General features: G+C 35.6%; 2 protein-coding genes across 5 annotated transcripts in view; one reads left to right on the top strand and one right to left on the bottom strand.

The window, feature by feature from the left end:
* Obsc (Obscurin) overlaps positions 1-17703 on the top strand; it is a 97372-nt gene extending 79669 nt beyond the window's left edge. For all 4 annotated transcript variants that reach the window (XM_089695978.1, XM_089695977.1, XM_089695979.1 and 1 more), the window contains 15 exons: positions 3332-3828; positions 4475-4712; positions 5200-5357; positions 7481-7605; positions 8015-8195; positions 10292-10409; positions 10898-11175; positions 11855-12052; positions 12481-12596; positions 13106-13217; positions 13626-13764; positions 14086-15508; positions 15859-16040; positions 16473-16622; positions 17035-17703. In XM_089695978.1, coding sequence (XP_089552104.1) covers positions 3332-3828; positions 4475-4712; positions 5200-5357; positions 7481-7605; positions 8015-8195; positions 10292-10409; positions 10898-11175; positions 11855-12052; positions 12481-12596; positions 13106-13217; positions 13626-13764; positions 14086-15508; positions 15859-16040; positions 16473-16622; positions 17035-17184 — 4065 coding nt within the window. In that variant the 3' untranslated portion in view covers positions 17185-17703. The remainder of the gene's footprint in view (positions 1-3331; positions 3829-4474; positions 4713-5199; positions 5358-7480; positions 7606-8014; positions 8196-10291; positions 10410-10897; positions 11176-11854; positions 12053-12480; positions 12597-13105; positions 13218-13625; positions 13765-14085; positions 15509-15858; positions 16041-16472; positions 16623-17034) is intronic.
* Positions 17704-20280: 2577 nt separating this feature from the next.
* Positions 20281-23535, bottom strand: LOC149487398 (NEDD8-conjugating enzyme UBE2F-like). The gene is made up of 3 exons (XM_089695959.1): positions 23155-23535; positions 22287-22448; positions 20281-21033 (listed from the first exon to the last, which is right to left on the bottom strand). The coding sequence occupies exons 1-3, from the start codon at positions 23425-23427 to the stop codon at positions 20914-20916; spliced, it is 555 nt and encodes a 184-aa protein (XP_089552085.1). The 5' UTR covers positions 23428-23535; the 3' UTR covers positions 20281-20913.
* Between the last annotated feature and the right edge of the window lie 55 nt (positions 23536-23590).

The following is a 23590-nucleotide window of genomic DNA, read 5'->3' as shown; positions in this document are numbered from 1 at the left end:
TATTCTTAAATGGAATACGAACAATATAACGCCCAGATTCATCACGTGAGTGTTCATCAACGAATTTACGTTCGCATAATAACTCATCTGGAGTTAGCATTGAAGTTTGCGGTACCGAATCTAATTCCCAAAAACGATGAACTAATGAATTTAAATCATTATCGATTACAGGCAACGTCTGCAACAGACTACTACATGAAATATTAGTTTTACCTAGAAGTAGCCAACCAAAGATTGAATTAAACGCGGTAGGTTGGTTGACACCTCCCTTGATATGTTGATTAAGAACAGAGTCAGCGAATACATCAGCAGCAAGCAAAATGTCAATGGGACCAGGTATATCGAAACCAGGGTCCGCTATCGGCAACGATTTAATATGGGACCAACTTGATGAATTAAGTTGAGCGATAGGTTGATCGCCACATATTTTAGATATGACGTGCATATCCAAGTTAAATAGAATTCGACCGTTAGTGCCGATAGAACAAGTGACGTCACCGATAATAGGTGCATCCGCTTCCCCTATGCCACTAATTGCCGCGGTTGTTGAAGCCGGCGTTAAATTTAAAAGTTTTACTGCTGACTCCGTTATGAAATTGCTCTGACTGCCCGTATCAAACAGGGCACGAAACGATTGCATATTACCTGAAGCATCCTTAACCTGAACGATAGCTGTGGCTAACAGCACTGTATGATTCGTATGTGACCTTGACACCAGCGACGACCCGATTTGATTTGATTCGATCTTAGTGTTATGATCGCGATGGAGTAAGGTGTGATGTTTACGCTTACACATACGACACGAAAAAATAGATTTGCAATTTTTTAATTGATGTGATGGCTTCAGGCAATTAAAGCACCAATTGTTTTGAGTGGCAATAGCCATACGATCGTCAATCGATTTACTAATAAAATCTTGACAAGAAAAAATAGAATGCGACTTATGGCAATACGCGCAGCTACTTGAATAAACTTTAGACTTATCGTTCGAATTACATCTATTGTTCATAGCAACAAGTGCATTTGAATTGAAACGTTTCATTGATTGATTTTGAGTAGTCGAATGCTTTAAAGATTTGTTCACACCAGAAAAATGTGTATCTCGTAATAAGGCTTCGCATTTAGAACGCAAAAACCCCCTTAATTGATCATAAGACGGCAACTCCACGTTAGAATATTTCTCCTCAAAATCGCGGCGTAAGTTCTTGTCTAATTTTGATAAAATATGGTAAACTAAAACAAAATCCCAACGATCTATCGGTAACTCAATAGATTTTAAAATATTTAAATTTTCATCGAATAAGTCGAGTGACTTTTGAAACTCAGTTGCGTTGTTATGCATGAAGTTAGTGTTTAAAATATCTTGCCAACAAGTAAAAGCTAATGTTCGTTTACATTTAAAGCGATTAATAAGAGCTTCATACGCGTCGCGATAATATTCATGAGTCATAGGGAACGCCTTAACCACGGATAACGCATCCCCGCTAAGAGAAGAAATTAAATAATGAAACCTTTCCGTGTCCGAAATTGACGTTGAGTTATGAATTAAAGAATTAAACGTATCATAAAACACAGGCCACTGCTTGATATTGCCCGAAAAATGTGGCAATGTAATTTTAGGTAAACGGATATTCGATGAAATGATGTTCGAGTTATTCGAATTATTTGTATCATGTTTAGTTAGACTAATATAAATAGACTGTATCTGAAAATATAATTCATCGAATTGTTCCTCAATTTCAGTTTCATTATCCGCGTCGTCCGACAGATCGAGTATATTAAAATGAGCATTTTCGAAATTTGAAACGATTTGTTTAATTTCCTGATGATACGATAAAAATAGGTCGTATTGTGAACGATCACTCAAAGCTGCATTACCTATTTCTAACGCCTTCGATAATCTTTTAAGCGCTATAGTACGTTTTCTGCGCAATGTCGATAAGTCCTTAGTCGTATAATATTCATCCACCGATTTAGATTTTAATTTTTTCAAAGAACCTAACTTCCGAGTTGAATGTTTAGTTAATAAAGACATCTTGTTAAATTTAAATTTATATATCGAATAAACAAAATGTAAAAACGTTTAAACACAAACAATTAAATAACAAAGTTAATCTTCGATGTAATTTTTCAAACAATGAAATAAAATGAAACAATGAAATTATTATTTCACCTTTACGCATATGAAGTTAAGGATGAAAATCGCATGAAACGGTAATGTGAATGAATACAGATTATAACTTTCAATAACAAGTTAAAGTGATGATGCGCTGCGCGAGCCGCTAGAATGTTTTTCGATTTACCCCCGAGTATAATTAATATAAAATGAAATTATTTTATATTACGATTTAACCTAATATTACGTTTTAATATTAGTTATGTAGTTAGGATAAACTGTAACGTGAATGAATTATGTTTTGGAATGTGAAATTACTATAGGCCTGTGTAAAATTAAGCACCGATGAAATATGTGATTGCTTAACTAGTTCCTACAATAATTAAACGCTTTTGACTTGTACTTCTGAATATGTATTAAGTTTTAGAATATGAAATTGTTTTAAGCCGTTTGAATTTAAGCACCGATAAAATAAGTGTTTGCTTAAATAGATCTTATAACAACTTCCTACTTTGTTAAACAAAGAACCTAATACGAACGGAATTGAATTTGATTTTAGATTATGAATTACGTGTGACCAGTAATACCATAAGCTTTTGAATATGATAATTGATACGCAAATTCCCGGGTTTCGGCACCAGAAATAATGTAGAATCGCACCAAGCCGAAATAGCGGGTGGCTTCTACTACATTAGGGAAAATTACGTTAACACAAAATCGATGTTCGGAAATAGTGAGCAGCAAAAACAATGCACCACGTACCTTGGAGATGCTGCAGCACTCGATGAATTTGCGCCCAATTATCCGATGCGTTTCACGTGTTTCAATGGCCGCCGCGCGCGCACACACCAGAGGAGCGGCTCGATCGAATGCGGAAGTACAAGTGTCGACCACAGATTAAGGTCTCGACTCTCGTGGTGCATGACAGTTGCAAAATAATTTGACAACCTTTGTTTGCATACTCTGTGCCAAACATCGATAATAGACACCACGATCAATTACACGGTAACGAAACAACTTTAAAATTACATTTGGTTTAAACATTTAAAAGTTCTGCTTCAATTATCAATAAAATTAAATAGTGAACAAGATAGAAATGAAAATTAATTCAATTACGAGCCGAAAATAATTAACACAACCCTATGAGAAAAATAATTTGTCTGTCCTGTTAACTTGTTTGTCCTATCCCAATTATAATAGAATCATTAATTCCAGGTGGAAATGTGCGAATTACCAGACGGCGACTGGTTCACAGCCCGCACGGGTCTACGTTCCTGTGTGTGCGATATCCGCAACCTTGAACCCTTCCGTGACTACAAGTTCCGGGTTCGAGTCGAGAACAAGTTTGGTGTCAGCGACCCTTCGCCCTACGCCATCACACACAGAGCCAAACTCGAACCGGATCCACCCAAATTCATACCTTATTTGGAACCCGGTATCGACTTCCGTCCAGAAACATCGCCGTACTTCCCCAAAGACTTCGATATTGAGCGACCACCTCACGATGGATATGCGCAAGCGCCGAAGTTCTTGCGTCAAGAATACGATTCCCAGTACGGTGTGAAGGGCCATAATGTGAACTTGTTCTGGTTCGTGTATGGCTACCCTAAGCCCAAGATGACGTATTACTTCAATGATGAGCTGATTGAAGGCGGAGGACGGTATGATTGGAGTTATACAAGGAACGGACAGGCGACGCTATTTATTAACAAGTTAGTATAGTTTATCGTACCTAGTATAGTAGTATGCAGAATATAAAGTTGCGCGTTTTACCCTTCTGAATTATTTCTGAATTAACTAATCCTTGACCATTGTTATTAATTTCTTAGAAAATTCCTTGGGAGGAATTTGACTACAACTTCTACATTAAACATTTTATTAAATAAACAACCTAAAATAAAATACTGTGTGTTTTGTGTATTTGATGACTTTGATTAATTATTTAACAAATAATAAATATTTCAGGACAATTTTCACACACGGCACAATCTGATCCCATACTAAACTTTCGCTTGTGTTATGGAAACCGGCTGATAAACATACATATTATATATTTTTTAAATAAATACTTATATAGATAATTAACACCCAGACACAGAGCAAACATCTATGTTCATCACACAAATATTTGCCCCGGGTGGGAATCGAACCCACGACCTGTTGCTTGGAAGGCAGGGCCACTACCAACCAAGCCAACCAGTCAAACGGTAGAAATAAATAATTTATCAGGCATAATCCCAAAAAAAACACATTTATTTGGAAATAGAACCTCTTATAATTTTTCTCACATGCATCATCAAAACATTTTATTCTCACCATTTCCACATTCTTCTTATTAACACTTGACTATTTCCCCAGAATGTTAGAACGCGACGTGGGTTGGTACGAGGCAGTAGCCTCCAACGAGCACGGTGAAGCTCGACAACGAGTTCGTCTCGAGTTAGCAGAATACCCGACCTTCATCAGAAGACCGGAAGAATCTGTTGTTCTACTGCGGAAGACCGTGAGACTGGAGGCCAGGGTCACTGGCACTCCATACCCGGAGATCAAGTGGTATAAGGACTGGCAGCCACTGGCACCTTCGTCTAGGATTAAGGTAATTTGGTTCAATTTTTATATACGATCTTATTTTATTAATTTTAGAAACAAACATTCATTTACAGAAAAAATACATAATAACAATACATAAATAGACCTATAGTTTCATTTCTGAACGATCTTGATTATAATATTTGCGCATTATAATAAGTACCTACTACCTACTCATTTTAACTGCAAAATCAAAATGTTGAAGAATTAGTCTTGTCTCAAAAATATGAATGAACAACAAGAAAGTTGTCCTTTTTCCCTAATTCCTAATCCATCTATTTTATTCTTTGTAGGCAAAAGGCCTTACTTGAGATACATTCTCCTTTCTCGATTCAAGCTTTTTCATTAATTTTTCTTTTCATTGTTTTTAAATTATGTACATAAATGTATGTTTTCAACCAAAAAAAATGGTCCCATGTTAAAATTACCTACCCGTTATAAATACTTAAATTACAGGTTTTAAGAATTACTACATCTTGTCAATATAATTACAGATGCAATTCATAGAGCCAGACACAGTGATCCTAGTGATCCACGATGCGATCCTAAAGGACGAAGGGTTATACTCTGTGTCAGCTCGGAATGTGGCTGGCTCAGTGTCGTCCTCCGCCATGCTGCATGTGGAGGAGTATGAACATGAGTACTCGTCTAGGTAAGAGAGAAGAAAAAGAAAGAAAGATAGGTTTTCAAGGATGTATACAAATTCAAATTCATTTATTTGCAAGAATGTAATTACAATAATAAAAAGTAAAAAAAACTAAAACCCAACTACGACAAAAAACGACGCTGAAAAAGTATAAAACAAGATTTTCAGAATTCCACTATGTAGAGATAAATTTTCATGTTTGGAAAGGCGTAGTCACACGTTACATATATCTACCGTAGCACTTTGACAACGTGTGACTACGCCTTTCCAAACATGAAAATTTATCTCTACATAGTGGAATCCCTCCTTTTGCTTTGGGTTACCTATCTTAATCTCGAATTTTAATATTCCGAATATCATAATCCAGAAAACGTTTGGACATTTTTTCATAACCCCGAATTTTAAAATTTCGAAGTTTTGTTTGCCATATAATCGCAACTCCGAATTTCATTTGCCCATTTCTTTATTTGTACGACGTTTTACAATCCAGACGAATGAGTTCCAGACATACGAAATCTAAATGCACAAAATCCAGATGACCGTAATCCATATGCACGAAAGCCAGATTTTTAAAACACAAATTTTTGAAATACAGTTAATTGATATCCAGACAAACAATGTCCAGATTTTTTAAATTCAAATAAACGATATCCAGCAAAACGTAATCCTTCCTGGGGGTCGCAGCACGAACTTAACCTAACCTTCTGAATAGATTTTAACACTTTAACCTTTCTGTAATGGGCAAGTAAAACAATAGCGAGTCGGTTCTGGCACTCGCCGGCCGCTGCCGCGGCACGCTCGCTTCGCTCGCTCGGCTCGTGCATGGGGGGTCACAGTTCAAACCTAACCTAACCTACTGAGTCGAATTTGACACTTAATCCTTTCTGTAATGGGCAAGTAAAACAATAGCGAGTCGGTTCTGGCACTCGCCGGCCGCTGCCGCGGCACGCTCGCTTCGCTCGCTCGGCTCGTGCATGGGGGGTCACAGTTCAAACCTAACCTAACCTACTGAGTTGAATTTGATACTTAAACCTTTCTGTAATAGGCAAGTAAAACAATAGCGAGTCAGTTCTAGCGTGGGGGTCGTAGTTCAAACCTAACCTACTGAGTCGACTTTGACACTAAAACCGGTCTGTAATGGACAAGTAAAACAATAAATTTACTTACTGACAATGTTTATTTTCAGTCGATAGTAAAGGTATAATCACGATTGTATGGAAATCAAATAAAAAGATTATGAAAATCTGGCAATAGTTTATCTGTTATATGATTATATGGGAACCAAATAAAAAGATTATGAAAATTTGGCAATAGTTTATTTGGAAAATGGTACGATGGGAAACAAAAAAAAGTATTCTGAGAATCTGGTATAATAAGATCTGGATTATGAGAATACGGGAAACAAAAAAATACTTTTTAAAAATCTGGTTTTGGTGCATCTGGAAATTGATTCATCTGGGAAATTAAAAAAGGAATTTTAAAAATTTGTCATTCATTACATCTGTCTTTTAAAAGTTCTAACAACCGTTTTCGGGGTTTTAAGATTCGGGTAATAGAAATTCGAGTTTTTAATAGGTTACCTTTGCTTTGCCGTAGTCGGGTAAAAAAGGTGTTATTACAATGTTAAGGCGCTAATACATTCTACCCACTTTCTGGGTGTGCACAGGGATAGATGTAAAAAAAGAAAAAGAAGAAAAAAATATTGGTTGTCTGTAAAGTCGGTTTACTAACGATAGTTGAACGTGACAACGTCCGATTGTGCTTTAAGCCTTACTGGAACGCCTCAAAGCGAGGTAACGCCGTATGAGTCCTGTTTTTTCGTGCGTGCAGCCGGCTCTATCGAATTATAAGACGTTGTCACGTCAAAAATGTTAATTCAAGGATATAGGGAAAGATTAAGATGGGGAATAGTTTTTAATCAGCTCTATTCTTTGTAATAAATTGATAGATACCATAACGCAGCATATTAAATACAAAATAATAATAAAGAGGTTATTGAAAAAGGATGAACAATATTTTATGTGTTATTGTTATTTTTTAATACATGTGTGATATTCTTCGTCGATATTTTTACTCAAGGTTTTAATAATGACATAATTATATGACTTAGTTACTTATATTGTATACAGGATCCGTGAACACCCCCCACGTATAAAGGCCAGCTCGAAGCCGTTCGGTGATTTCTACGATCTCGGAGATGAGCTCGGTCGTGGTGTTCAAGGTGTAGTTTACCATGCTGCTGAGAGACTTACAGGTACATATACTCATTATATTTCAAATTAGAGTTGATTAAATTCAGATATTTTTAACCGACTTCAAAAAAAAGGAGGAGGTTATCAATTCGGCCGGTATATTTTTTTTTATAACACTGATTGTCCCTAACTATTTACAAAACTGTCAGGTAAATTTTTTTTCTTTTTGAATCATTTTTATAATTATTATGCTGGCTTTTTAAGACCAGTATAACTGGAACCAGTTCAATTATACAATTTATTTATTATTTTTTACTTAACGTTTTGGAATCAGAATTAACTCTAATAGCACTACCACTTTTTGCGTATTTTAGCTAAAACTTTTTTGTCTTGAGGTTTATCGAGATACAAACAATTCTAACATTTTACAGATCGAAATCTCAATCAAACCATTATATAATCTGTCTTCAGGTCGAAACTACGCAGCGAAGATAATGCACGGTCACTCCGAGCTCAAGCCGTTCATGCGCAACGAGCTCGAGATCCTCAACCAACTGAACGACCGCCATCTTGTACGGTTGTACGACGCGTACGAACATGAACACACGCTTGCGCTTGTTACTGAGTTAGCTGCGGGTGGGGAGCTTGTCAGGTATGGCTTTTAATTAGTGAAACTTGGTTATGTGGGACCTGGATAAGTGAGAAACCTCCATAACTGGAACTCATGCTGAGGAAAACACTTTGGCACTGAATTACCTCTGTTAGTGGGACGAGGTAAACCTCTATATCTGGGATTTGTTCTTTCGATTTATCATCATAGTTACCTCTATAACTGAGACAGCGAGTAAGTTTTATATGCATAAACCTCTGTAACTGAGATAACATTGTTTGTTTACTCATTTTTATTCTACCCTACCATATATTTTATTTAATGATCGCACCTGTATAACTGAAATAACCTGTATTCTCACCTCTATTAATGGAACCCTCTGTAAATGAGACAGATATTTATTTATACCTGTATATCTGAGACACTGGGTAAGTGGAATACCTCTATAAGTGAAACGACATTGCAGGTCCCTTGATGTCTCACTTAACCAGGTTTCTCTGATTATTTTGGAAAATTGATAGGTATAATGTAATTTCTTTCTTTCCAAGAGGAAAAGTCTGCAAAACTGACAGGATAAAGGAAAAATCCGTGGTCAGAAGAAAATGTGCTGGTCAGACCAAATTAAATGGCTTTAAAATTTATCGTACTTGAAGCTATCCATATTGGAGTAGATCAATACTAATGGAACGAAATAAGTAAGAAATATCTACTCAGATTATATGATGACGAGTCTCAAAGTTAAAGAAGTGGAATTTTGTTAATGGAAACCACTAATTGGCATGATAGGCGGCCGTTATTTACGCGAACTATCGCATAAAATTTAAATAGTCGTTTAGTTTTCTTACTTTTTTTTATTCTTAGCGCAAAGTGCCCAAATTTTACTTCCACTGACAAAACATATTACAGAAATCGGTCAGGATGTGATGATAAAAACAGGGAAAATTAGGGTTCATTTTTCATGATCCCCAATGTACCGGTCAAATGTGGCTACTTGACCACATTTTTTTACTTTTTCTTAGCTAACTTATTTATGTTAAACTTTTATTAACATTTTATGATTTGTTCATGTCATGAATGATTTTATCATTCACTTTTACTAGGTATTTCTTTAAAATATATTGAATCTGACATTATTTACAAATAAACGTAATACAGGTCAAGTTGACACTGATGTGGTATCTTGACCTTGCACATCAGTTTTCATAGGTAGATGCTTAACATTCTTGTTTTAGGCTAAGTTGCTATTATTTTTTAAGTCTTCGACTTTTTAAATATTGCAGCCCGAAGCTTTACAATAAACTGTTAGGCTCTGGCTACCTGGTCAAGTTGCCACGGGATTTGTAATGATTTCATACAAAGCATTACATGTCGGATAGGGTTGTCACAAACAAGACACAAATTTTAATGAACTATTTATTTATTAAACTGAATTTAATACATATGTTTATGTATATTACTTAATACTTATAGATATTTATTAATAGGTAAGGAAACATTTATTTTTCATTAGAAATATGCTAAATCGTTGTCATCAAAGAGAGTATAAGTATCTGGATTGTCCGAAATTTGCAGCAAATTTATTGATTTTACTATGCAAAACTCGAAACAGATAAAAAAAAGGAAAAAATGCTGTCACGCTATTTTTTTGTGTCAACCCTAGGCGTCGGTCAAGTTGCCACGCAGCGGTCAATGGCAACTTGACCTAACCTGAGGCATCAATGCCCAAGCAAATATTTCGACAGATGAGCCTAAAGTTGGATAGTTCCCACTGTAAAATCAATCTCTAGGGTTTATTACACAACATATCAAAACTGTACTCACCTGAGATGTGCAGTTTAAGCTCTACAAACATAATAATACTGACACCGGCAAAAGATCCTTAGTCACAGTCACACTTCGATACGTTATATTGCGAGAACCAACAGCGTTACCGCTTTAAAATTAAAATATGTTGCCAATTAATATTTTAAAAACCTGCCAACATCGATACGTTAGGTCAATTTGCTTTCAATTCTACAAAATTTGATATTTTGTTGTTAAACGGAAGGTGTGGTCAAGTTGCCAAGTAAAGGTCAAGTAGCCACATTTGACGGTACATTATCTAAACACGTATATTCACATACTACTTTTACCCCCAGGGACCGTCTGCTCCGAAGCCAGGGTTACACAGAGCGTGAAGTAGCCGGATATATTCGCCAATTGTTGCGTGGTTTGAAGCACATGCATGATAATAGCTATGCGCATTTGGGACTTACCGTGAGTATCACTGTACCTTTTGTAGGATTAATTGCAGTACTTTGATTCTAGTAAACAAATACTAGTTTGTTACATTAAGTTTTCTTTCAGGGTATTGATAAAAATTCTCACCACTATTATGTGGACCATTAAAAATCCTTTTAATGATTAGTTTCAAATCATTCAAATGCTTTATGAGTTTAGTTTAGAAAATCAAGTTATCTTTTCGGATATTGAGAACAAAAGTAAACTAAATATCTATTAAATCTTACATTGTTCTCCTCACCACCAAGCTATGTGACCACTAAATTCTAAGTTATAAGACAGTCTCTTGTCTGTCTTGTACAATATTCCTACATGCTGTTTTTAGGTGTACAATAAATAATATTATCAATTAATACAGCGTCTTAATGGTCGCTTTTATTATTATTTGGGCTCTTTATTATAGACCTTTATGCTAAAATGATGCTTTTGACAATTACATTTCAAAATACTTAAAATATCCCCAGATCGGCGAGCTCCTCCTATCCCACGCGGGTTCCGACGAGCTAAAGATCTGCGACTTCGGTCTATCCCGGAGGATCCATCTCAACCAGCACTCGTCCCTCAACTACGGGATGCCGGAGTTCGTTGCCCCGGAAGTGGCCAGTGGGGAGGGGGTCGCGTTTCCGGCGGATATGTGGAGTGTGGGGGTCATTACGTATATCCTGTTGAGTGGCAGGTCGCCGTTCAGGGGAGCTAATGATATGGAGACCTTGATGAGGGTTAGGGAAGGGAAGTGGGAGTGGTGAGTATTGCTGTCTTTTTGAACGTGTTGAAATGTTTTGTTTTTTGAAGTGAAAACTTCTTTAGCGACGTTGAGCACTTTTTCTATAATGGGTATAAAATCTTAAACTCGCGTCAGGACACGTGACCTGATCGAAAAAGCGTAAGACGGATGGATATCAAACATGCTCAACGTTAATAATCAAGTTTTCACTTCTGCCGGCACTCCCGGAGTGCAACCCGTCTTTTTTTTGTGATTTGTAGTTGAAAATTATGATAGGTCATAGTTATACACGAATCACAAAAAATAGTTATAACCAGTCAAAAATTTTCAAATGATTTATTGTGAACAAATTAAAATAATTATCGCAATTAATTAACATAGTAAAACATCCCAATTACCATAAATATGGACATGAATATTGAGAATCAACTTGGAGTCCGAATATACGTGAATGTTTAAGTTCTAGCATATAATATTTGTTAGCTTCAATTTATATATATATCACAAATCTTCAAATATAAAAAAAATCTGAACGACGTAATTCTCATAGGTCGAGTATTTCTAACGCAATAAGTTTTACATACTACCCCAATCATACATACAGACCAAGCTACACTTTCTCCAGAATCAACCAATAATTAAACTAATTATTGGTTTCACCATTAACAATTACACTAATTAATTAAAATCTCCGCAGGTACGACGAAGAATGGTGGTCCAGATTCAGCCTCGAATCTCGTGACTTCATCTCAAAGCTGTTAGTACTGAACTGGCGCGAACGACTCGACGTGGACTCTGCGCTTGCGCATCCTTGGCTTAGTTTCGCTGATAAGATATACAAGGATGAATATATTATATCTACTGATAGATTGAGGGGATATTATAATTCGTATAAGTGAGTTTTTTTTATATTTTGTATTTAAGGTTAGGTTATATAGGGTGGAATTTTGTAATGCAATGCATTGATTTTATGAGCATAACGAGGAAATACTCTTAAACTGTTGATAGAATGTTTTTTTTTTTTCGTGAAAACATTCGATTTTATTATTAGAAATAAATAAAACTGTATTCAAATATTTCCAAAAACATCTAGCAAGCAAAACTACGATAATCTGTTTGTTACAGTTGTACATTTATTGCATCGATCGTTAGGGTCATTTATAAGGTGAATCTTTATCGACCAAATCAGTCAGTCATATGTTAATTTTATTAAAATCGGTTCAGCAGTTTTTGCGTGAAGGAACAAAGAAACAAACTTTCGCATTTATAATATTAGTAGGATTTTTACAGTAATTTAAGTTCAAAAATAATCCAAATCCCCAGGGAATGGACAAGCAACGCATCCTGCCGCACGTGGTTCCGTCGCCGGCCGCTGGAGGGCTCCTTCACACACCCCTCCAGGATGGTCTACCCGCCTGGGGAGATATACACGCCTGAGGGTAAGATTTGTAGCTTTTTTTTAAAAGCCTAAGAGGTGTGTAGGATTGGCATAAAGGCAAATTCACAAAAAAACATTTCCGATCCGGCTCGAAGGACCAAAATAAATTTGTTTTGTTATTATGCTAAGTCTAAAATTACTATTTTTTGTCTAACATCGCAAAGAGCTAAAAAAATTGTTTGCCCACTTAGAGATCTGAGGTAAACGAATACTCTAAAATATCAGATTGAAAAATGAAAATAAAAAAAGACGTGTGGCACTCGGGAACTGCCGCGGTAAAGCTATTGCATGCTATGCCTTCAAGCCACACCTCCGAGCCCGTTGGAGTGGGGAGCGTGAGGTTTTTCGTTACTAAATTTCTGGATTCGGTCCCCGCGCTCAAGGCCCGCGAAAGAAGCTATGAAATAGATTAAAAAATGTTTATTGACATAATATAACCTTCTCTTCAATTCGAGAAGAAACTTACTACTAATTCCTTTATTTAAATATGTTACCTCGTATTTCCCCCAGGTACGCCCGACCGCGACAGCATGCCGCACGACCGCAAGCCGGCCCCGTGGGACAATCAGTTCAAGCAGTGGGACCATCCCGACTGGGAGGTGTCCGCTAAGTCGGAGAGCCAGTGAGTTATTAGTCCTGTACAAAAGATATTTATTCTGTCCTTGCGAAAAATAAGAAATAATTATGTCGTAAGTGACCGTTAAGTTAGGCATCATAATAATATCATCAGCATATTAAAATTTATCTCTAACCTTTTGTTTTTCTCAAAATATCCTAAGATACGATATATTTTATATACATTTCTTTTTTGTTAACATAAACCAAACTATGTTAAAATTGCAGTCAGTTTTCCAGGACTCGATGCATCTTCTGTCATTATTACGAAACACTCCAACGCTGCTCAAACCTGTAAAACGAATTTATAATATCTGTAGACAGATTTAATCATTATTGTATTTGGAGCCCTTTTAGTTTAGTGCGTAATATTGCATAATTTATTACATAATACCTGTTTGAATTTCACCCTTAGCTACCAGAACGGCCCCGACACGTATCTTCTCCAACTCCGCGACACGCAGTTCCCGGTGCGTCTCCGCGAGTACATGAAGGTGGCCTGCAACCGCTCGCCTGCTTACAACCTTAGTGTACATGATGCGTATGATCCTAGGGTATGTGGTAAATAATACAAATATATGCATAATAACTGTATTTTTACATTAAAAATACCGGCTCGAAGGATCAGTGGTCTTTCGAACCGGATTATTTATTTGTAGAAATTTATATGTTTTAGGCTTAGTTCAAGTTTAGAGAAACTAAGTATATTCTGTTTTAATTAATGTTATAAAAAGTGTTTCAAAGTTACTTTATAGTTCACAGTTCTATATTAACTTATGCATGTCAATATAGACAATAATATATTGATGTTTAATTGATTTTCATTTCAAATTTCGCAACGACAATATCATAACCATAAAAAATTGTTTTTGCAGACTCCCATCATCCGTGAGCGTCGTCGCTTCACGGACGTTATGGACGAAGAAATAGATGACGAAAGGAAAGAGAGAATCAACAATTACGGCACCGAAAGCTACACTATCCGCCGACTCAGGCACGAGCTCGGAACCAGACTCGACAGCTACGCTGAAGCTCAAGCCTTCATGGAGTCCAAAAAAGATGGCCACTTACCATTCTTCAGAGAGAAACCCCAAGTTCTCCCCATAAGGGAAGGAGAACCAGCTCAACTCTCTTGCTTTGCGGTTGGCGACCCTAAGCCTATAATCCAATGGTTCAAAAACGACATGGTCATAGCTGAAGGACAACGCATCAAAATCGTTGAAGACGACCAAGGCAGGTCCACACTTACCTTCGACCCAGCGATGCATCACGACATCGGCTTTTATAAGGTCGTAGCGAGGAACAAAGTGGGACAAACCGTCGCAAGAACAAGGATCGTCGAAGCCACTACACCTGATGCTCCTGACAGTCCGACAGCCACAGAAGTGTCTGACACAGAAGTACTTCTCAGGTGGAAGCAACCGAAGTATGACGGTAACTCGCCCGTAGTGTGCTACAGTCTGCAATACAAAGAAGGAGATAGTGTCGAATGGAAAACCGTAGCCGAAAACATTGACCACGAATTCTTCGTCATTAGAGACCTTGTTCCAAACACTAGCTATCAATTTAGACTCTCATCTCGTAACAGAATTGGTTGGAGCGACAAAGGAATACCAACTAACTTGGTAAAGACCAAAGAATCTGGTGCGCAGAAGGTCCAAGTCACGAAAGCGATGAAACACTTGCAGCAAATGACTGAATCTGGCCAGGAAATCGTTCTAGATGAAGATAGGCCAAAATTAGACTATGGAACAGAAGAGAACCCGCCTGAATGGGGAACAGCTGATGCCTTCACGGAAAGATACAGTTTTGTATCCGAACTATGGCGAGGAAAGTTCTCGATCGTCGTCAAAGGAATAGACAAGAAAGACGACAGCGTGGTCGTCGCGAAGATTCTAGAAAGTCGACCGGAAACGGAAGTCCAGATTCAAAGGGAGTTCGAATGCCTGCGTCGTTTGAGACACGAGAGGATATCCAACTTATTAGCGGCCTACCATACCCCTGGGACTCCTGTAGCTGCGTTAATTCTAGAGAAGTTACAAGGCGCGGATATATTAACCTATTTGTCGAGTCGTCATGAATACACGGAGCAAATGGTAGCAACCATAATCACTCAGGTTTTGGATGGGTTACAGTACTTGCACTGGCGAGGTTACTGCCACCTGGATCTACAGCCTGATAACGTGGTGATGGCTTCTGTAAGGTCGATACAGGTGAAACTGGTTGATTTCGGCTCAGCGCATAAAGTGACTAAGCTCGGTACTAGTGTCCCGCAAGTTGGTGATTTGGAATACAAAGGTAAGCATACTGGATATATTATTATAATTATATTTGCCTAAAATGTCTAATTTGATTAGACGCCCGTTCATAGTTAAAATAGATAAATAATATTATCACACTTTCTCCCTTTTCTTTCTACCTCTAATCTTTCTGACAAAAGGTGACTTTGTTTTCAATGAATATTTGAAATCCTTGTGTCTAATAAAAATACTGTATTACGCTAACAACATTAAAGAGCCTATTTTTATAAGTTTTGCTGTCGTGAACTTACAACCACCAAGACTTAGTCATATAATGTAAATTCATCTTAATAAGTTGGTCCTTCGAGCAGGATCTTCAAGATTATTCATATAATATGTGTTTTACAGCACCAGAAATAATAAACGACGAGCCAGCGTACCCACAGACAGACATATGGTCGGTGGGAGTGCTAGCGTATATCTTACTGTCGGGTGTTTCGCCCTTCCGGGGCTCCGACGACGCGGAGACCAAACAGAACATCTCCTTTGTTAGATACCGCTTCGAGCATTTGTATAAGGAAATCACTCAGGTAAGACATTGAGAAATGTATTTTATTTTTAGGGATAATAGTCATGATTTTTTGTATTTTTTTAAATGAGTGCAGAATTAATATATATATATATATATATATATATATATATATATATATATATATATATATATATATATAATTAATATATATATAGTGCTATAGCTCAATAATTGTAAATTCAACTTCTCTTAGTTCATTTTTGAGTAGGCCATTTTCTAATGATGCTTTAAACTTTAAAACATAGATAATGAAAAAAAGGAATAGAAGACGAGAAGAGTACTACTTATTACTTTTTTCTTAATAAAATATGAATTAATTTAACGAAAAATAATAATAGTGTTTTTGAACTTGGTAAAGTGGTACAAATAAAATTGGAGAAACTAAAGCATATAATTATAGTAACATTAATTACTTATTTCTTTTTGGCAGGAAGCGACCCGTTTCCTAATGTTCGTGTTCAAGAAGGTCCCACTGAAGCGTCCGACCGCAGAGGAGTGCCCCGAGCACCGCTGGCTGCACCACACCGACTTCATGCACAGGAAACGGGAACGCGCTGTGTTCCTCGGGAATCGGCTAAAGGTCGGGACTTAATTATACTGATGGTGTTATGGTGTTATGTAATGTTTATGTCGAAATTATGAATTATAGCTGATTGTTTGTGTCAAAGTTAAACTGACTAGGTATGTCCAATCTGGTGTGATGTGAAAACATAGTGATAGCACACTTAAATAACTTGAGTTTATACATCAACTTGTGTTTCGGGATTAGTATAGATAAAGGAGAGATCGTTTGGTCAAATGGAGATTATTAATTAAATTAGATTATTCAATTTATTTTTACCGATAGAAGCATCTCAACTTTGCTTATTTCATTCTGCACTTTAAAGCCAAAAAAACTCAAAATGCATTTTTTTTTTTCAAAAAAGATATCGAGGACTCAGTCTTCCTTCGTTCTGAAATAAATCTTTAATCCATACTTTTTTTGTGTACAGGAGTTCTCCGAAGCATACCACGAGCGCAAGTCCCGCGAAGCGTCAGAAGCCGACTCCATCACAGCGGCCTTCGGTAACATCGCACCGCGACACCTCACTCGCTCCAATAGCATACAAGACGAATTGCAGACTAACTTCTCAGCGCAATAACTATAGATCGAATATCATCTAATCTTCAAAATTTTCCTAAATTGTTTGGATATTTTATACGAACGGTTTTGAAAAATTGTGAATAGATTATATTTTTAATGTCATATACGTCAAGTACAAAATGAACGCACCCTTAGTGGCTGTCAATGTCAAAATCAATTTTTTTGACAGATTTTGAAATTACTCGAACATCGACATTTTTCACGTTTTTAATTTATTCTTCATTATTCATGTAATAACAATAAGACTTAACGTAGTTATTTGTAAATACACTAACTATTTATACGGACTTGTTGGAACTTGTTTAAAATATACAATTTTACATTGTTTGAATTTTTTATTTATTTTACAATTGAATTGACTGAAAACTTACGCACCACGTAACCGCGACACTCGATATCTAGTCAAGATAATTTTGTTACGAAATAATTAATTGTTAAGTATTTATTGTATACTTTTTCTATTTATACAAGTTAAACTTCAGTATTATTGAAGTTAATAAAGTACCTATTAATCTTATATTGTAGTTTCATTTCTTACTATTTTCCAACTCCCTTCCCTTTCTGGTAAATTCATAAAACTACTGGTTATTCAATCAAGAATTTACAAGTTAATAGCTTTGTACTCGCAAAGTGATAAATCAAAGATATACAAGCGCCATCTAGTGGAATTAAAATATTACGTCAAAATAACTCCGAATTATTGCACGCCTCATAAGCGAAGCGTTGAGGTGGGTACTACTGTCGCTTCGCGCAAAACATCTGATTTTTCAAACTTAAAATGTCTTTATGTATCATACATTGCACTTGTAAGATAATACATACACACACATATTAAGAAAAAACACTATTCTTAACGTTCATGATATTTTTGATGTCATTTTTGTTATTTAAACTAGTTAAAAAACAGTTTAAAAAAGTTCTGTCTTGGACGTCCGTGTGTCTGTATGTGCGGATCCTTTTTCTTGTTAACACGATAGCGACCGAAATACTTTACTAATCGAGTCTTTTTTTTTCTCTTACGCTTGAGTATGCTCAGGAATAGAACCCTTTCATTTTTCAGGGTCTGATTCGATGTGGTTTAATTGTTATTAAATAAACAAAAATAATAATTAAAAATATTTATTAAAAAAAAATTATGAGGCGTGCACTTTTGGATTTTCCAAATTATTTATAATTTCTACTTGGTAAATAAATCCACAAACTGTGGTATAATTAATATATAGAAAGGCAATAAAATAATGAGCTGAAAGAAGTTAAGATATAGATTTATATAGACATAATATCTAACTTTTCAACTAGAGCCGTACGGAAGTCGTTGTAGGGCGTAGAGCTTAGTTCTCAAATACATAATATCTTACGTCTTAGGTATAATATGTCGATTTATAAAATCTAAGGTCTGTAATTAGCTTTCAACTTTAGTGTTGATCTTTTATATTGTGTGATGTGTGTGACCATTCGAAAATCATAACAATAGAATTCGTGTAAATCGGGATATTACTGTACAGTAAAACTAAAATATTATGACTAGGTACTTGTATGAGTGATCCTTTAAATTATTTGTCCCGTTCTAATATATTATATTTTAGCCATGAAGTACTCTACGAACCACAAGGCATCACACTACGAGTGTAATAAGAACGCGTCAGAATTGAAAAGCAACACGATATATCAATTTTTAAATAGAAAAAATTCGATCACGAGATACGAACCCGCGTCTTTCCGCCAATCCGGGGCGACGCCTGACCAACTTTGCCACCCGTGATCCCGGCTCCCGCCAGAGCAATCGAATTTATTCTACTCTTTCAGATTTGTTACTCTAAGCCCTAAGGGACACATCGCGCGCCATCTATTGAGTTAATTAACAACTAATAACCAATATGAAACATTATATTTTGAATGATTACAATATTGTAACGATGAGCCGCGACCTTTTTGTTGAATTTGATATTTTTGGATTTATGGCATTCAAATCTCTATAAAAGAAAAATGAATCGCCAAATGTGTTGGTAAGCGCAAAACTTAAGAACGACTAAACCGATTTCGTTCATTCTTTTTTAATATAATATTCCTTCAAGCACGAGGGTGCTTTTAAGGAGAGAAAACGTAAACATGTACCATGCCAGGGTGGACCGGTTGTGCTTTATAAATAATAAAATTTCTATATTATGTAGAACTAGCGACCCGCCCCGGCTTCGCACGGGTGCAATGCTGATACCGTAGTATATTATTATTAGTCTGTGCTGATACTAAATACACTACAGAAAAATTGTGAACGTTGTATAGGTATAAAAATATAGCGGCCCGCTCCGGCATCGCACGGGTATAAAATACATAGCCGGGCGGCCGCAAACGCTACGTCCCGCAATTTTTAAATCTGTAATATCTTCGAAAATATTCACTTAAATCATACGGTGTAAAGGGCCAAATAGATCTATATTAAATGAACAATGTATCCATGGTATTTAATTGGTTAAGGATTAATGCTGTATTGGTTAAAATCGCTTCGAAAATTAGCCATTATTTGTCGTAAAAAGTAAATGACAAAAAAAAGTTATTGTGGGTTATCCTTAAGAGATAGACATATACCATCGCGGACTTTTCTGTAGACCTTTTCAATGTGTATAATACTTAGTACATTATTTTGATAAAACTCGTAGGGTTCAGCCTGCGTTTGCAATGTAAGCGGAATAAATGTAATTTTTTACGACATCACATTAGAAACCTCAAAAATAACAGTACTTCTCCACTACTTAATGGATCTTATTATACATATAAACCTTTCTCTTGAATCACTCTATCTATTAAAAAAACCGCATCAAAATCCGTTGCGTAGTTTCAAAGATTTAAGCGTACAAAGGGACATAGGGACATAGGGACATAGGGACAGGGAAAGCGACTTTGTTTTATACTATGTAGTGAAGATATTTTACCTTCCTGTTACTTTCATAGTGTGCTACGTTGTAGTAAAATAGGTGTAAAATACATTTTTTCCATACTTCATTATGTATTAAATACTGACTTGTGACAGTCATAGCTCGCTAGGTGGAATAAAACTAATCTGTACACAAAGAAAACACCAAGATTTATCTTCACATTTTTATTTTTCCTTTTACAAATATTACATCTATTGACTTATTGCTTTCACAAACATATTTGATAAGATATATTCCATATTTCGATTTTACAATACATTTTTCCAGTTGATATATTATACAAGTTATTTCATTGTAACATAGTATCCTTGAGATAAAAACATTTATATCATATGAATTTAATAATTACATTATTGTACAAATCCATTGAATTAATAAAAGAACATTAATTTGAACTTTACATGTTGGTATTATATTAAAAAATAATAAATTTAAATTTATGCATATAATATAAATATGGTTTTCAAATTTCAAAAGTAGTTATTAATAATTTAAAACTTAATGGCATTACATTTGCCAATTCATAAAAATATTGAGACCACATCAATCTTACTACCAAAAAAAAGTTTGGATTTCGACAAAAAAAACAACACAAAAACCAAACAAATTTCCCAAAATTCATTGCATACAAAAGTAATCAATTGAACCATATAAAAAATCATATCAATAGAAGATCGGAAGCAATTATAAAAATAAAACCTAGTATTTACAAGCGCTTAATAGGATTTTATCGATAGACTATATCACGTTGTGAGTATTGGTTACTCGCGGCAACAGCTGAGGCAGGCCAGGTCTCACCTCTTGCCTTTAGCCACAGCGATGTATTCCTGCACTTTCGCCTGAAACTCCACTTTGTTCTGTTTGTACATCTCTGCCGCTTCTATGTTCAGCGGGTCCTCGAAGTTTAGGAGATCCTGTAATAAATATGACAATGTTAGAATTTTTCAATTTTTTTTATAACATTCAAATGTTGTAAGAAAATAAATTGCGTAGAATTTGCATTTGAAGTGAAACTTCTTTATCGGGGTTGGAAAAAAATTTAGTGTAACATTTTTTCGTTACGCGTGACATTTTTCCGTTACGCGCCATCTTTTTCTTATCCCTACCACGCGTGATTCGACGTATTTCTGTAAAGTTGCATATAGTAAATTATTTTTTGGAAAATAAGGTCATAAAGTAGTTTCACTTCTTACGTGTGTATACACACGCACACATTTTGTTTTTGTTTTATACTATGTAGTGATTCGGTTTTAGACGAAGCAAAGCGAAGTCACATACGGAAAGCTAGGATTATGATAAATGTGAAAGTGTGTCTGTTTGTTTCTGTCTTTCACATCACAATGAAGCGATTTAATAATGTGATTTGTATTTCTGGGGATAATTATAAGGCTAGTGAGTGAAAGTAGAAGAAATAAAAATAAACAAACTCTTCTCCATTTTGTGTGAAAATGGAAACTTCATTTTATCTAAAGTTTTAATCTGAAGTGGCCACAATCATTTCAGAAAGAGGGGAGGGGTTTTCTTTTAAATTATCACCTTTTACTATGCGATGCAAAAATGAATGGGAGTGATTCTCCCTTTTTTCATTAAAGCAAAGCCCGTTATAGCCTAGTAGGAAATTATATTACATGTTTAAATAGCAAATAACTTTTACTGTACTGTAAATACTTTGAGCATGTATTGATTTATTAAACAATCACAAAAAATCTCTGATCAGATATAGATGAAAAATGACATTGAGTTAAACTATCGGTCTAGTCTATCGGTATAACTAGCGGTCCACCCCGGCTTCGCCCGTGGTACATATTTCGCAATAAAATGTAGCCTATGTTCTTTCTCAGGGTCTAAAGGTTGTCTGTGCCAAATTTCATCAAAATCGGTTAAGAGGTTTAAGCGGGAAAGCGTAACAGACAGACAGAAAGAGTTACTTTCGCATTTATACTATTAGTAGGGATTGTTAAGGCAGGACACAATTATTTAAAAAAAAGATGTGTGGCACTCGGGACTGCCGCGGTAAACCTATTGCATAGCATGCCTTCAAGCCACACCTCCGAGCCCGTCGGAGTGGGGAGCGTGAGGTTTTTTCGTTACGGAATTTCGCGATTCGGTCCCCGCGCTCAAGGCCCGCGATAGAAGCTATGCAATAGCTTAATAAAGAAATACTTACAGTAAACAATGAATTTAAGCCCCAAACAACATCCTTAAGTCTTCTAGTAGGTGCCCAGCCATGTTCATCTATAGATGTTTGACGAAGCAATGATAGACAAATGTCCCCATCTACATTGATGTTTGGGTGCCATAGTCTTGTTAAACATTTTACTTTGGGAGGCTGGAAATGGGAAAAATAAATAAATTTAATTATTTAAAATATAATTCATGAGACTATAATTATAACATGTACATACATTCACAATGACTTGACCATTACATATTGTGATAGTGAAATACATTCATTCCTAGAAATTCTACATTTACCTCAATCAATGTTGAATACAATATAATGAATGAATGAATGAATGAATGAATGAATGAATGAATGAATGAAAGCTTTATTGTACACACCAAAATAATGAAATAACATTAAGTAAAATATACATAAATTGCACAATAGGCGACCTTATGGCTACAGAGCCATCTCTTCCAGGTAACCCAACCAAGGAGAACAGTAACAAAGAACGAATACAAGTAGGTGGTGCATACCAAAGCAATATATACAATAATAATATTATAGTAATACCAAGAAAGTAGGAATATAAATAATACATAATTTACAACAATAAAGAAAATAATATATATAATAAAATAATATACAATAAAATAAATAAATACAGATAAGAGAAAGAATATATGAAGTCATCACTTAATTAAGGACATGTGGTAATCAAAAAGCATATGTTTGAAAACAACAATATATTGAATACAGCAAAACCTATAATTATATTTTTAATTGAATAATATTGTTTCTTAGAATTTAACACTGTATACAAAGCCTTGATTATGTATTAAAAGGAAAACCATTTGAATTCAATATTTACCGCCATATTATATTCTTCCGTTACAAATACGCTAAACTTAAACTTCCCACTTTCCCAGTAGCCTTCATCAGGTGCGACCGTTAAAATGAATTCACTCAGCACATTAGGGTCTTCAAAATGCACAGAACAGGTCACCGGAAGGTTCTCAGTCATCTCCTGCACTTCTTTCACCAATAATTTGTCCCTGACTGATATTCGTTTCCCAGATTCTAAGTTCACGCCGTTGGTAGGCTCCGTACTTTGCTTTTTAATTTTCTTATTGAGCGTTATCATTTTGTTTGGAATATATATGAAGCAAGATACTTGTAATTAAAAATACATTTGTGTAAATTCGATTATTCTCTAGAATCTAGTAAGATCTTGCACCAATATTGCTATTTGCGACTTTGCGAATTGCGAGATGCGAAATTTCAATTTGTTATTTGTCAAAGTTAAT

Source organism: Colias philodice, chromosome 6 (assembly GCF_061535455.1).
Source record: "Colias philodice isolate Cphi_HAF_F1 chromosome 6, ilColPhil1 Martin Lab GWU primary, whole genome shotgun sequence".
NCBI lineage: Eukaryota > Metazoa > Arthropoda > Insecta > Lepidoptera > Pieridae > Colias > Colias philodice.
This window is presented reverse-complemented; position numbering and strand designations above follow the sequence as displayed.

What these genes read in the sequence shown, in the direction of transcription:
- LOC149487398 (XM_089695959.1), bottom strand. Translation starts at nt 23,427, where the DNA reads ATGATAACGCTCAATAAGAAAATTAAAAAGCAAAGTACGGAGCCTACC. An exon ending in CGGAAGAATATAATATGGCG is followed by an intron (nt 22,449 to 23,154) that starts GTAAATATTGAA and finishes TCCCATTTCCAG; the next exon opens with CCTCCCAAAGTAAAATGTTT. An exon ending in GCTTAAATTCATTGTTTACT is followed by an intron (nt 21,034 to 22,286) that starts GTAAGTATTTCT and finishes TATTTATTACAG; the next exon opens with GATCTCCTAAACTTCGAGGA.